The sequence below is a fragment of the Mya arenaria genome, chromosome 12 (assembly GCF_026914265.1).
Source record: "Mya arenaria isolate MELC-2E11 chromosome 12, ASM2691426v1".
NCBI classification, from domain to species: domain Eukaryota; kingdom Metazoa; phylum Mollusca; class Bivalvia; order Myida; family Myidae; genus Mya; species Mya arenaria.
The window spans coordinates 3,951,887-3,966,772 of record NC_069133.1 but is presented as its reverse complement, the minus strand read 5'-3'; the positions used below and the strand labels follow the sequence as shown (position 1 = coordinate 3,966,772).

The 14,886-nt window shown below is 38.0% G+C and overlaps 2 protein-coding genes across 2 annotated transcripts; one reads left to right on the top strand and one right to left on the bottom strand.

The window, feature by feature from the left end:
• Positions 1-7,941: 7,941 nt before the first annotated feature.
• LOC128211676 (uncharacterized) lies at positions 7,942-9,683 on the top strand. Its single transcript, XM_052916681.1, has 4 exons — positions 7,942-8,262; positions 8,496-8,692; positions 8,911-9,272; positions 9,622-9,683. Exons 1-4 carry the CDS (start codon positions 7,948-7,950, stop codon positions 9,681-9,683), a joined length of 936 nt encoding a protein of 311 aa, XP_052772641.1. The 5' UTR covers positions 7,942-7,947.
• A 1,878-nt stretch (positions 9,684-11,561) lies between these two features.
• Positions 11,562-14,224, bottom strand: LOC128211674 (uncharacterized). Its single transcript, XM_052916680.1, has 3 exons — positions 13,808-14,224; positions 13,304-13,467; positions 11,562-12,831 (listed from the first exon to the last, which is right to left on the bottom strand). Exons 1-3 carry the CDS (start codon positions 14,222-14,224, stop codon positions 11,667-11,669), a joined length of 1,746 nt encoding a protein of 581 aa, XP_052772640.1. The 3' UTR covers positions 11,562-11,666.
• Positions 14,225-14,886: the final 662 nt, after the last annotated feature.

Sequence of the window (14,886 nt, the reverse complement as noted above, 5' to 3'; positions counted from 1 at the left end):
TGCTAGTTTACATTAAAGTTAGTAATACAATAATAACCTTATCTAGATATTATTCTCATTCTAAAAATTGGCTTAAATATAAACTTATTATAAGTATTAATTGTTCTTTTGATCAGTGTTAAAAAATGGGAAATAGCCGAATATGACCAGTAAATGAGTTACAGAAACCCTATTGTCTTTATCAAATAGCCCAGTAAAGTGGCATAACAGCATGAAGTCATCAATAAATGGTAACATATTTGAGAACAATAAAGTGGGAAAGCAAAATGGGTTTATACGTGACGTTAAATGAATACTGTCTTATCTAATAATTCAAGTACATGCACATTGAAAGAATCATACATCCTTTATTGGTCGTTGAAACTAATTTGAAGGCGCGTTTGCACAAATTATATACCCAAACACATAACATTCATCTCTTTGCGACATGTTATCAAGACAAGATGTCATATTGCATATACAATAGTTTTCAATTTCTATATAGTATTTTATTGTTTATTTCTCGGTTTTACTTTTTTTTTTAAAAAACTAGTTATTTCTAGAAGCCTTTTATTGGGAATTCTGTAATACTTTTAAACAATAAAGTGTAGCAAAGGCAATAGCCAGAAGTCCACAATCGTTATTGGTTTGTTTTATTACATTTGGCAATATTATTTAAAAGGTTTTTTGAGTTTTTCCAATTACAGTGTGATTTTAATTGTTTATTAAATCTATCTGATATAACATGTGTCCTCTCTCATTCAAGACTATCCAATAAATAACTGTTATCTTAATGTTATTTGAACACATCCGATGTTCTTTGTAAGTGTTGTGAATTTTGAAAGCGCACGAAATGTTTGATTTAATTTTAAATTTCCCTCTTTATTCGTCCTCAACGAAAAATGGCAACATGCAGCCATCTGGAGACCTCATATATAAAAATGCTAAATATCTGCAATATTTACTGCCTTCGCATGTCTCGAAGAAAGCTTCCATTTTATTAATTGTCAAATTTAGTTTGGACAGTCACATATCTGAATGATTTCATGCTTATGACATTTTTTTCTGAAGTTTAAGTAATATATCCGGAAATATATGCATACACAGTTATACAAAATGCATCCACCAACAGTTTGTGAAACTTACCTAAATGATCATTAATCATGATTGGTCATTGATACTTAAAATCATGTGCTTAACTATATGAATATCTTACGTAGTATTAAAAGTATTTACATTGTATTAATAACATGTTTTGTAGGTGCGATTTTAAAGAGGTAAAATTGTTTGTATTGTGTCGCCATTTTTAATACAATGTTCGGCTTCATGGGTCTATTACCTTCTGGTTAATAACTGTTCAGTTCTGTTAAAGATGAAGCAAAGGATCGGAATGAACAAGAAATACGAGCAGAAAATAAGAAACTACTCGAAACAGTGATCCAATACAGCAAACTTGACAGCAGAAGAAAACCCGAGACAATTCTACTGATTGGGCTTCCAGGCTCAGGGAAAACATCTGTCATTAACACTATTTACCGCGAACTTACTGGGTTAGACGGATCTTTCGCTGCCACAGGTTCTGGAAGTACCCAGTCAAAAACTCTGGCGTTCAAATGGTGTGTTTTGCATTCTCTTACATAACTGCTTTCTTAAACAATTTTTAGTTTCAATGTATATGTCTGCTATACAATAATAGTCATTAGATATGAAAAGGAACACAGATATAATTTGTATCAATACTTGATTGCCTCATAACAAACAATACCATGAGGATCAACGTAAAGGATCAATGTAAAGTTTAAAACAGTATTTGAACCCAAAAGTTCGAAAACCAAACAAGCAGGTTTTAACTTACATTCGTTTAGACACTTTCTGAAATACAATATGCCTATTCCATCATATAAGATTTATTTTGCGCTTTCGCGCTTGGTATTAAATTCATATTTCCAAATAAAAATGAAGATAATTTGCCCGATACTGGTGTCATACTCAAAATAAAGGTATAGATAGGTCAGCCTTTACCGGTGACATACTCAGAATCAAGGTGTAGATAGGTTAGCCTTTACCGGTGTCATACTCAGAATCAAGGTGTTTATAATTGCCCATGACTGGTGACACATTCAGAATCAATGGTAGAGAATTTGCCATGTACTTGTGCCATACACAAACTCAAGGGGACGCCAAGTTTTGGTGACATATTTAGAATCAATAGTAGAATAGTCACCCACTACTGTCGACATACACAGAATCAATGTGTTGATCGTCGCCCAATACGCCGAATCGAGGTGAAGATATGTTGCCCACTATTGGTGACATAATCAGAATAAAGGGGTAGATAAGTCTTCCAATATTGGTTACATATTCAGAATGAAGGTGTTGATACGTCGCCCACTACTGGTAACATATGCAGAATCAAGATGAAGAAGGTGTAGTTAAGTCGCCGACTACTGGTGATATACTTAGAATGAATCAAGTGGAAGATAAGTCGCCCACAACTGGTGACATATTTAGAGTCATGGTGTATAAAAGGCGCCCACTACTTGCGACATACTCAAAATCAAGGGGTAGATAAGTCGCCTACTACTTGCGACATACTCAAAATCAAGGGGTAGATAAGTCGCCTACTACTTGCGACATACTCAAAATCAAGGGGTAGATAAGTCGCCTACTACTTGCGACATACTCAAAATCTAGGGGTAGATAAGGCGCCCACTACTTGCGACATACTCAAAATCAAGGGGTAGATAAGTCGCCCACTACTAGTGACTAACTAAGATTTAAGGTGTATATAATGCTCCTACAAATAGTGAAAAAATCAGAATTCAGGTAAAGATCAGTCGCCAACGACTTGTCACTTGCACAGAATCAAGGTGTAGATTAGACGCCCACTACTGTTGACATACTCAGAATCAAGGGGAAGATAAGTCGTCAACTACTTGGGATATACTGAAAATCAAGGTATACATAAGTCGCCAACTACTCAACACAGAATCAAGGTGTATACAACTCACCAACCACTGATGATATACTTAGAATGAAGGTGTAGATAAGTCGCCCACCACTGGTAATATACTGTCAAATAATCATGGTGTAGATAATCACCGACGACAATGGCATACTCAGAATCAAGGTGTAAGTAAGTAAGTAAGTCGCCAACTACTGGTGACATACTCAGAACCATGCTGTAGATAATCAATGACGACTGACGACATAATCAGAATCAAAGTGTATAAGGTCGCCCACTACTGGTGACATACTAGAATCGAAGTGTATATAATTGCCTTGTAATGGTAGTATGTTCACTACCAAGGTGTATATGGAACATCAACTATTGTTGACAAACTCAGAACCAAGATGTACATTATCGCCCACTAAGAGTTACATACCACTATAGTACTTGGTTGTTTGTAAGTTGTCTTTTAAGACTGCGTTAGTTAACAACACGTCGATACTTTTACTCAACTAGCATATATACAAAACAATGGAAGTTACGTCGACGTTAAGTCATAACGCCGCGACGTCACGTTACGTAAGTTCGCGCGTAATTCTATACAAATACAATTCATGACACTCCGGGGCGGCGAATGATAATAGTCTCTTGCACTGTCAGTGTCACACAGAACTTCTAGCGAATACAGCTTTGAGATAGGTTGGGGAGTGAGATGTTCATTTTGTGTCCGAATCCGCGCTGAACGAACCAACCCAACATTTCCGGTAATAGTCTCCTCCACAACTGCTAGTTTCTATGAGGTCCTCGGTGTCTTGTTATGGACCTGGACAACGTCGCCAACCTTGATCGTCTGCTGGGTTTTGCCGGAAACACGTTGGTGCTCCCTTAAAGCGCTTAGATATTCAGTCTTCCATCGTACAAGGATATTGTCAATTAACTTTTTCTGGGTCCTCGCTTGCATCGTCATGTTTTCAAAATTACTCGCACGGGGTCCCGGACGTTCAATGTCTTCGAATAAGGCAACTTTGTAAGTTGTCTTCCATACAGCAAGTGCGATGGCGTCCATAGCTCCGTTTCGACCTGTCCGGAAGTGACGTAAGTTAGTGGACGGTCATTGATAACGGCATCCACTTCTTTGATGAAAGTGAATAACGTCTCTTAGTCCACATACGATCGACCGAGTTCCTTCTTAACGGCAGTTTTGGACAACTCAATCAGGCGCTCCCACCATCCTCCGTTCCACGGAGCACGTTTTACGATAGAGCACCATTCTGTTCCTTTGTTGTTGAGCTCTTCCTATAATGCATTTGATTGCATGAGTTGCCGTTAACTCGGCTGCATATAACGCAGGCCCGTAACACAGACTGCATGCAACATCGGATAACCGGTATCCAGTATGTCTGTCTGAGGTATGTAATGGTTGAACTTGACCCAGAATGAAGTAACCTCTCGTGGGCATTGATTACAACCAGACGTGTGAATGTGTGTTTCGGAGGAAGTTGGTATGGAAACTTGTTGTTTTCTGATAGCGGCGCATTGTGAATACGCCAACCACAACGAACGAAGCCGGTGGCATCTAGGAACAGTCTCAAATGCTTAACCAATGGAAGGCGATTTCCATTTGAACTCAGATTTTTGATTTCTTTTTAAGCTCACTCGCTGTCAGGTCTTCAAGTCTTCTTGATGAAAGTTTTGTGCAAACCGTAATACGTAGGCGGTGTCGCGTACCAGCTTCCCGAGAATGTTGTGTCTGGTCACATCTATGATATGGATTCCAGCAATGATGTTTCTCGAAGATTCTGACGATGACTGTGGCTCAGGCTCAGGCTCGTCACAGTGGTGTGTTCCTGTAATGCACACGGTAGTTGACTGGTAATTCCATGTCGGCCATTTGTTTGTTTCGGCAATCCATTGTGTTCCTTTAAACCACAGTGTGTTGTCACTGAACTGTACAACCGATATACCACGTGTTATTAAGACCGCTGGCTTTTCTTTCGTAGAACAATACCTCCACTTCCGGTTGCCCGTCAGTTGATGGATTTCTTCTACACGATTTCTCACAAAACTTGGTAATGACTTCATTGTTTGTAACCAATGTTATATGATTTGGCTGTCTGACCACATTTCCATCTTGGCAATGTTGAGTTGTTGTTGCACGTGTCTACCAAGTCGTGCACCGATCATTGTGGCCATTAACTATTACCGAGGTATGGAAAGTTTCTCCAATGGTGCAACACGGGAATTTGCCATTACTAGCACTGATTGGTTGACTCTGCAGATGTATACAGCTGCGCCATATGACGTCATTCTAGCGTCTTAAAACACGTGCAATATTGTTTCATCTACTGCGTTGACGGTATCGTCTGTTTCAAAGTTGAATATGCATCTGTTGAATGAACAGGATGAAGCACTGTTCGTGCCTCGCGCTATTTCATACCATTTCTGTTGTAGCTTGCGTTGAAGTGGTAAGTCCCAGGCATATTTTTCACCAATAATGCTTGTAATATGATCTTAGCACGAATGGTGACTGGGATGGGGAGTCCAAGCGGATCATAAATTCTGGATATGTGCTACAAAATGGCACGCTTTGTAGAAATCTAAGTCACAAGAATCAAACCCTCTGGAAACGATATAGTGTCCTTTACTGCGTCCCATCGCATACTAAGAATTTTCGAAGATTCATCGTTGTCAAGTACATGGTCAAATTTGACCATTTCACGCACGATACTGCTGTTGGAATTCCAGGAACATAGTTTTAAATTGGCGGCAGTCATCAACGCACGTGTATCGCTGGAGAATTCATCGACGTCTCGTTCCTGCTATAAGCTAGATATTATGTTATCAACATATCTCTCAGTAATGGTAACTCACCCAGTTGCCACTGTGCTTTTATAGGTGGTGCATGATGGTTGCGCACATGATGAATGGAGAACACGTAGCCCCAAACAGCATGGCCTTGAACCTGTATGTGGTCAGTGAGGAGTCGGGGTCACTTGGGTCACTCATCTATAATAATCTCGTGACGTCCCGGTCTTTCTCATCCAGCGAAACGAAAGAAATGCCTTCTCGATGTCTGTGGTAAACGCATATATATTCAACCGGAAACGCATAAGTATACCGGCTAAGTCGTTCAGTTCCTGGTGGTATCGATTGTAGACAGTCATTTTGGCTAGGCTTATCAGCAGATTGGCGACAACTACAATCGTACACAATAAGTACTGGGGTGGTGATTGAGTCATTTTTTACTCCATTGTGGGAACTATAGTGAATGGGATGATCGTTTTTGACGTTTGTGTCCACCTCTTCAATAAATCCCCGCTCTCTTTGTTCACGAATAATTTTACTGTATTTTTACAATATGAATGGTTCTTATCGCAACCGCCTGATCAAATGTTCTGTACGTCTTTCGCTAACGTCATATTTCGTCGGTAACGGCAAATGGTCATCTTTACATGGGAGCTTGCCGATGTAGCGACCCTCGTCGTATGATATGGTAGATTCCATGCAAGTCTTCAGGTTACCGGAACCGGAAGTGTCGTCTCCTTCCGGTGTGATTCCGGTGGACTCAAGCTTCCGAAAGCGCTCCAAGTCCAGGGTCGTCGGCGGAGTTGTGATGACATTCAACATGAACTGAGCGGATGGTTGTTGTGTTTTGCCTGGTAACGGACAGGAAAGCAGATATCAAATTTTCGACTTCATGGCAGTAGGTGCGTTGCCCCTGATGACATGATTCAACACTATTTTCTAGTATGAATTCGCAACAATCATTAATGAAATGTCAAAACTTTTAGCATTAGTCACTGGGTGTGCCAACTTAAGTCCCCGGAGATAACTCAATGCCGTCACTTCCTTTTGAATGTTTGATAACGCCAATGCAATAGTTGGTACTATCAAAACATCGATTTCGATTTTTATATGTCTATCTGTATGTAGATTCACTGTCGCCGTCGCCATTTGTCGCACGTTTTGTGTGCTGTCGCTGAATGGAAACTAAGGGGATTGTCTCAATTCAAGTCTGTCTTAGCTGAGTTTGGTTATCAATTTTTCAGTAATAAATTACCTCTGTGCCCCTTCGTCAAACACAATGTTGGCATCTTGTATATTGTTCGGAACTCACGCTAGCAATGGCAGTTTTGAGAAGAACATTTGGAAGGTGTCGTGTCGTTGATTGCAGTATGGCATGGTCCGGATGCCTGTCTGTCTTTGACTGAAACAGCACCGCTGTTTCGGGGTTCAGTTTGCCAATGGTCTTCTGCTGTTCGCATGTTGTGTCTGTTTACGGATTGTCGGCATTTTCAATTTATCGTCGATAGAGTATTCCTCACTCTCAACAAGCTCCGACTCCAAGTCAGCAATGTCTGCATGACATACGATTTATTCTCACTTACGGTTTTGATGGTTTCGGCCTTCCCCGCTAGCATTTCCAGCAACTTGATATGCTTGAAATTAGTTTAGTTTAAACATATTTATTTTACAACGATTGTGAAACAAGTTATTACAACATTATATGAATAACTCTCGTTGGCACGATTTTACGCGAGGGTGTGGTCTTGTGTTGTGGGGGAAACCGTAGAACCCGAAGAAAACCCACTTGTCCGGCTTGGTGACCACTAACCAAACTCACATGCGCCCAAGCCGGGAATCGAACCCGGGTCGCCTAGGTGAGAAGCGAGTGCGCTAACCACTGCGCTAACCGGACAACCTTGAAATTAGGTAATTCCTCCTCAGACTTTAAAAGTAGGTTTTAAACAACACGTCATATCGGGTTCGATCCTTTTACTAAACTTTCATATATACAAAACAACGGAAGTGACGTAGACAGTAAGTCATAACGCCGCGACGTCACGTTACGTAAGTTCGTGCGTAATACTATACAAATACAATTCATGACATAAGTATTGTCCTTTCCGATAACTCGATTATCTTTCCCTGAATACTCTTCAAGTGGGCATGCGCAAAAAGCGGAAATTTACTTCCGGGGACTACACAAACCAGGAAGTAAACAGCAACAAGTGAAAATGGAAAGTAAAGATTCAAAACTAATAAAGAAAACGGGCAGGAAAACCCCTAAGTACTGTTGTATTTGTAAAGGAATTTACAGAGGAAAGGTTATTGATGGGAGAAAAGTGTCATTGCACCGTTTTCCTCAGAACAAACGTTTAAAACGTGTGTGGGTGCAGCGATGTAAAACGGTCATGAGATCGTTCCAGTGGAATGAACACAGACGATTGTGTAGTGAGCATTTTGTTGGCTTCAGAGGACCTTCATTCCAGCATACACTTCCATCTATGTTTCCAACTGAGACTGGTGCTACCAAAACCTTCCAGCCAACGGTATTTTTTATTTCTTATATTAGTTTAAGTTCTTCCTTACATGCACCTCAAAATGAATTATGTTATATCAACGGTGCTTAAAAACAATGTCACAGCACTTATTTGTAAATTTTGTAATTTAAGAAATGATTAAAGAATTGTTTTCAAATACAGCCTGGAAAAATGTGTACCATATAGCCTGGCAGATTTTGTACTAAAACATTTATCTTATACAGTTTCATTTGCAATTTCAGCTCCTTGATGAAGACGTAGGTGATGATGATGATGGTGATACGGTCAATGACGATTTAGACCTAGAACTGTCAAATGATGATAGTATACAGCCACAACTGTCATTTGTATCCCCTTCCGGGCATGCCATTGATACCTCTGTCCACCTGCATGATTACTGCATGGGACCAGTACTACAGCCACAGAATCAGTCCTTTAGGTATTGTTCAATATATATATATATTGCTTCTTGTGCTATGAAATCGATCTGATAAGTTAATTACTTCTGATCATTTTTCTTCATTCTTTAACAAAAATAGGAAAATTTAAGTGTTTGTAAATGTTTAAGGCCAAAAAAACAAACATTTGGTTAGGGTTACCAGACTGTACATGTAAGATGTGGTAAATGGGTACATGATCAATTTGTATATGTTTCAGATGTTGTGACACACAGACTGAGAACAACTGTGCAGTGATGGAAGTACAAACTGAAGAAAGTTTCCTGGGAAAAACAGCAGACTTCAGTTCACAAACAGAACATTCTACTAGAGACTTTGGTGTACAATGTCAGCTACCTATGCTCACATATGATGACGTAAAATACAATGACGATTTGGTCAGTTTTTACACCGGAATCCCTAATCGAGTTGTGTTTGAAGCTTTGTTTGATGAAATCAAGGATGAAGCTGAAGTGCGGACATCAAGGCGGAAACTTAACTATAAAGATTCAGATGGAGGACGGCCAAGAACTCTAAGTGTTCTGGATGAATTTTTCATGGTGCTGATGCGCCTACGTCTAGGTCTGTTATTTGAAGATCTAGGTACTAGGTTTTGCATATCCACTTCACAATGTAGTGACATTGTTGAAAGATGGATCAACTATTTACATGTACAATTATCCTTTCTTGTTCAATGGCCATCTCGTGAGGTAGTGAAAAATAACATGCCTGAACAATTTAAAGAGAAATATTCTAACACTAGAATTATTATCGACTGCACTGAAATTTACAGTGAAACATCCAGTTCTCTTTCTTTGAAAAGTTTAATGTACAGTGATTACAAGTCTCACATGACTCATAAGATTTTGGTGGGTATAAGCCCAAATGGTGTTGTAACTTTTGTTTCTGACTGTTGGGTGGGCTGTACCAGTGACAAGAAACTCACAGAAAAATGTGGACTCTTGGACTTGCTTGAAGAAGGAGACGCCATAATGGTTGATAAGGGTTTCACTATTACAGACCTTACTACTCCAAGAGGCATTCATCTCATTATTCCACCATTTAAACAGAAAGGAAAACAATTCTCTAAACGTGAGGTTCTCCTTACAAAAGATATTGCAAGTTTACGAATACATGTTGAAAGGCAAATGGAGAGAATCAAGAACTTTCGAATATTGCATGGCAATATTCCTATAACACAGTCAAGGAGAATTTCTAAAGTGTTCAAAATATGCACATATTTGACAAATCTATGGCCACCACTTGTTCAATAATAACTCATGTGTCAATGAAAGCGTTTGTATATATCAAGCATTAGATTTAGGGATAAAAACTTGTATACTTCTAACTAGAACAATGAAATTACAATTTTGTTTTAAAATCATTTTTTCGAGCAAGTTATATGATAACATATGAGATTACACATTTGATTCAGGTTTGACAAAAATGGATAAGGAAATATGCTCATGTGAATGGATTTCAAGATTTGATTTGAAACATGTATGCATTAACTGATCAATTTATTGATATAATTTTTTGTTTGTGAAACATCTGCTTTGTATTTTGTGGTTTTATTATTTGTAACATTTCTAAGAATAAAAGTCAAAGATCACTTATTAAGTTTGGCTCTGAAATGAGTTTTTTTTTATTTGCCATGTGTAATTGATCTACCACGTACTTCAAATCATTAGTATTGAATTGCTTAAAGGATTTTTCAGTATGAACCATTTTCATATCAGTTTCATAATTGAACTAAGTGGAAATAAGAATAGGCAAGAGTGCCATAGATCAAACTGAAATGCCCGACAAATGTTAACTTTAAGATACATTAGATTAAAAAAACTAGCCCCATGCTAAATATGTCCCAATGTTTAAAGGGACTGTACACCAGATTGGCACCAATAAAGTTTTTTTCTGTAACAAATCTCAGGACAAATTATTTAATAAAATGTTTTACTCTTCTGATATGATAATGGTAAAGAAATACCAAAATGTAAAAGAAAATTGAGCTATGGATTGAACTAGTGTCACCAAAATAGCTGTCCAGTGTTGTATCCACTTTGCTACGAAGGCTTATCCGAAACCATATGAATGCTTAAGCTAATATACCTTACTTGGTTATATCCCATGATATCATCAACTAGCAAATCACGCATAAGAATGAATTCTACTAGGTATACATACCCAGTAAAAAAAAATTAATGGAGAAATATGGAAAAAAATAATGCGAAAATAAATTAATTGTATACTACGGTATGTGGTACTTCAGTTAGTTAGTTTCAATGCATTGTACACATTGATACCAAGTTTATGTCAGTTTTTGACAAGTTTCTTTTTTTTTTCGATATTTCATCACACGGTGTATAGCCCCTTTAAGTTTTGCACCCTGCAAACATAAGAAAGTAACACTCATTTGTTGTTTTTAATTAGCAAGTCAGAAAAGGAGAACAACTCGACAGTCTTGAGTTATGGGCCGTGCAGTAGCTACATGCAAACCAATATTCAATTGAACATCTTCAATTGTTTTAGAGTAAAACTCAGCTACTTCTTTAAACAATGGCAATATAAACGCTATCACTATCCTGCACACAAAATGCAATAATAACACACTTGAAAGGTTAAACATATGTCCATTTATTAAGCTCAGAAATACATCCCTGAAAACTAGATAAATGGAAAGGAAAAGTAGAAAAGGTCAAACATAAAACAAGGAAATAATTAAAGTAGATTTACAGCATCGCATAATCACAATATGTTGACAAAAGTACACATACTTTCAAAATACTGCCCAAAATTTAGATTTACAACTTTTTTATTCATGGTTTCAAATTATAGTAACAATACAGTCATTTTGGAGTTTCATTTTGAATATAGTTATGAAAATAACTGAAAGCAAACAAGATATTCACATAAATTGCCATTATTGATCATTCAAATGTACATGTATAAACAACACATAACTAGACGATGTACAAATCAATTGAACAGACTCATTCCCCTTTTAACACGTTGTGCGTACAGTTCAGGAATGTATGATTCAAGGCAAAATCTGTCAAGTTGACACAACATTTTCAGCCAAAATGATTCACAAAATGCAATTCTCTGTATAGAAAGACCTACACATGTCCAAACTACAAAATCACACCATTTCCTCCCGGTGATTCCCATCTGCCCTTGGACCTGGTAGTAATATTTGTGTGTTTCCTTGAGTAACACCTTGCCATTCTCTAACTGACAAAAAAAATCATTGTCTTCACAGCATTCCTCAGGCGTTTGCATCCTCCATTTCTTAGAGGCAGGACACTTAATCTCAACCAGACCAACACTTTCTGTACAATGTGAACAGAACACAAGCCCATCTGGACTGGCACCAAGGTAGGGTCTGTCGGCACATACAACTAGACCACTGTCTTTAACTGCTAGTCCTTTGTGGTCAGTTTGCATTGCTTTCGCATACATTCTCTTTGCAGCCTTCTCATGTTTAATTCCATATTCTGTGTACTTGCTTGTGAAATTGGAATACAACATCTGCCGCAGGAGTCCGTCAGGTTCAGTTGATTCTTTCCTACGACAGATGCTGCCAAAGTTTGAAGCTGTTAGGCGTTCTTTTCTGGCCTCTTGCCATTTCCCACTTTTTTGGCCCCTTGTTAAGATTTCAGTTAATTGAATTTCTTCAGCGCTTTGCTTCAAAGAGTCAAAATGATCCAAAAACACTGTCTTACTAGAACTGTCCCTCAAGTTTACACTATCATGGTAGTTGAATGGCACAGAATGTAACACAGGGAGATCTGGTTCATTTTCAGTTGTTTCAATTTCAAAGTTTTTTAACCAGCCTACATTCAACTTCGAACCAACCAGTTTCTGCCTAAATCTGTCAATGTTAACAGTGCATCCATTGATAGAGTTCAGTTCATGGTTTTTGTTTACAGAAACTTTACGTACTGACACGTTGTACAGTTTCTTCTTTGAGAACATAAGATCTTCAGATTTCCTAGGCGACAGCTTACGTTTCCGTGGTGCAGACAGCATGCTGAAGTTGTTCCAGGCACAGGGTTTGGATGTTGGAGCAAGGGTTTTTTTACGCGTCAGGTCTTCAAGTCCATACAGCAGGGCACCAATATGGTTGCAGCATTCACCTTCACTAGATGAAAATAAAAAAATTCATTTACATGTGTGCCTTTTTACTTGTTATACTTACATGTATATTCCAAAACATTAAAGTTTGAAAATGGAGGTGAATACACAGTATTTTACACTTAGTATTTCCTGGTAGGCCATGAACATACAAAACACAAACAGTGCCATAAGTAAACACCAACACGGTGAAGGGAGTTCATTGAATCAATACATAAGCTCGCCTGTTCTTTCATTCAGAAAAAAATAGCAAAACTCAGCTAACCATGAAAGCCAAAATTATGACAGTTATAACATGTGCTTTTTTGTCTCTTGTAACAAGTGTACCAAGTTTGATAAGAAGATATGAAATAGTTTGAAGAATGCCCCAAGTTTAAGTATTTGATAATACTGACAAAATAGCCTAGCGTGTGTGGGTTTGACACCTTTCATCAATGCAGATCAGAGACTTTGATTTATCACAAATTAATTCAACTTACCCAGCTGGACAGTTGCAGAACGCGGAGTGTATGCAGCCAGTCACTTTCGACAGAAGGATCCAGGGTTGGTACTCTGGTGACTTTCTTTTGTCTGCAGTTGGAAATGATGGCAGCACGGAAGCTTGAACATAACAGTGGCTGCACTCTTCGCTTATGAGATGGACCTGAAGAATAAATTATAAATAATATTTTAATTTAAATGACAATAAATAAACAACATACATCATAGAACATATGAAAATTGTACAAAATACATTATTTTTTTTAAAATTAAGATAAGTATATAGTCAGTGTGGTTCGACACATACATGTGCTTGCATCCACCACACCCCCCTTAATTGTGGCTAGCCCCGCCTACATAAAAATGTTGAGTACATTTTTCACACCAAATTATTTTTATGTCCAAGTCAAAATAGTCCCCTTGAGCTAATTATATAACTAGATGAAGTAAACATGGCAGAAAAAACAGCCTCAGACTTATTATAAACTCACTATTTGACATACCTCAACTTTCTGTACATGTCCGTCCACATAATAAGTCCTCGCCTTCAATTGACGTTTCGAGTCTCTTTTCAGTACAATGTAGTTGTATATATCCTTTTCCTCTACAGCAGGAAACAGATCAATAGTGGACTTCCATGCCTTCAGTGTTGATGGCGGTGGAAGACCCTCGCCACATGGGAGGATAAAGCGTTCGGTTGCTCTTCTCTCTCTTTCTTCCCGATCTCTCTCCTCCAGCACGCGTTTGTCAGTTATAGAAAGTCTATATGCGCCTTTTATCCTCTCAATCAATTCGCATTTAAGACCTGATACATTCAATTTCCGGTTCGCAAGGTATCTTTTCAAATCGACGACCTTAAATGGTGTCAACTCATTGTTATTCATACACGCCCCAGTGATCTCATTGTCTACGTCGGCCATCTTGCAAAATGTATTCCCCGGAAGTAGGAAATGGAGTAGCCTCCCTTAGAAATCAGGGGAAGTAACCAAGTTATCGGAAAGGACAATTTCAATGGCATTTATATGTTCAACCCCTTTTGAATCAGTTTTAATTCAAAGTTTGAGTATGTGTGGTTAGGTAAAATCAGTATGCTATACTTAACGCTTGATACTATGTATTCAAAATAAATAAATGTAGTGATGCTTTCAGTGTTCTATTTTTTGTTTTCAGTGTTGTGATTAGCATTCCAAGTGTTTTAATATTATGCTTTTATCTAAAAGGTACAAACATTTTGGCATCGTCAAGGCTAACATTGTTGACACAGATCTTCGGCAAAAAATTGGCCCAATCGTTAACAAGCTTCCAAACATCATTGACTGTGCTGGAAAGGGTGATGTAAATGATGAAGACTCAAAAGAAATTTTGCGACTTACATTGGAAGGTACAATTAAAAATAAATATCGACTGCATTTCATTCGTTATCTGCAAAACATCACTTAATATTTCCTGTTCATCTTCATCCTGTTTGTGTTATTACATTTCATTTCTAATTTTAAAAAGTCATTTATATACCATATTGGAACGATTGTCTTGTAAAGGAATCCTTTTTATGTGTTTTGATATATAGCATATGCAACATTAC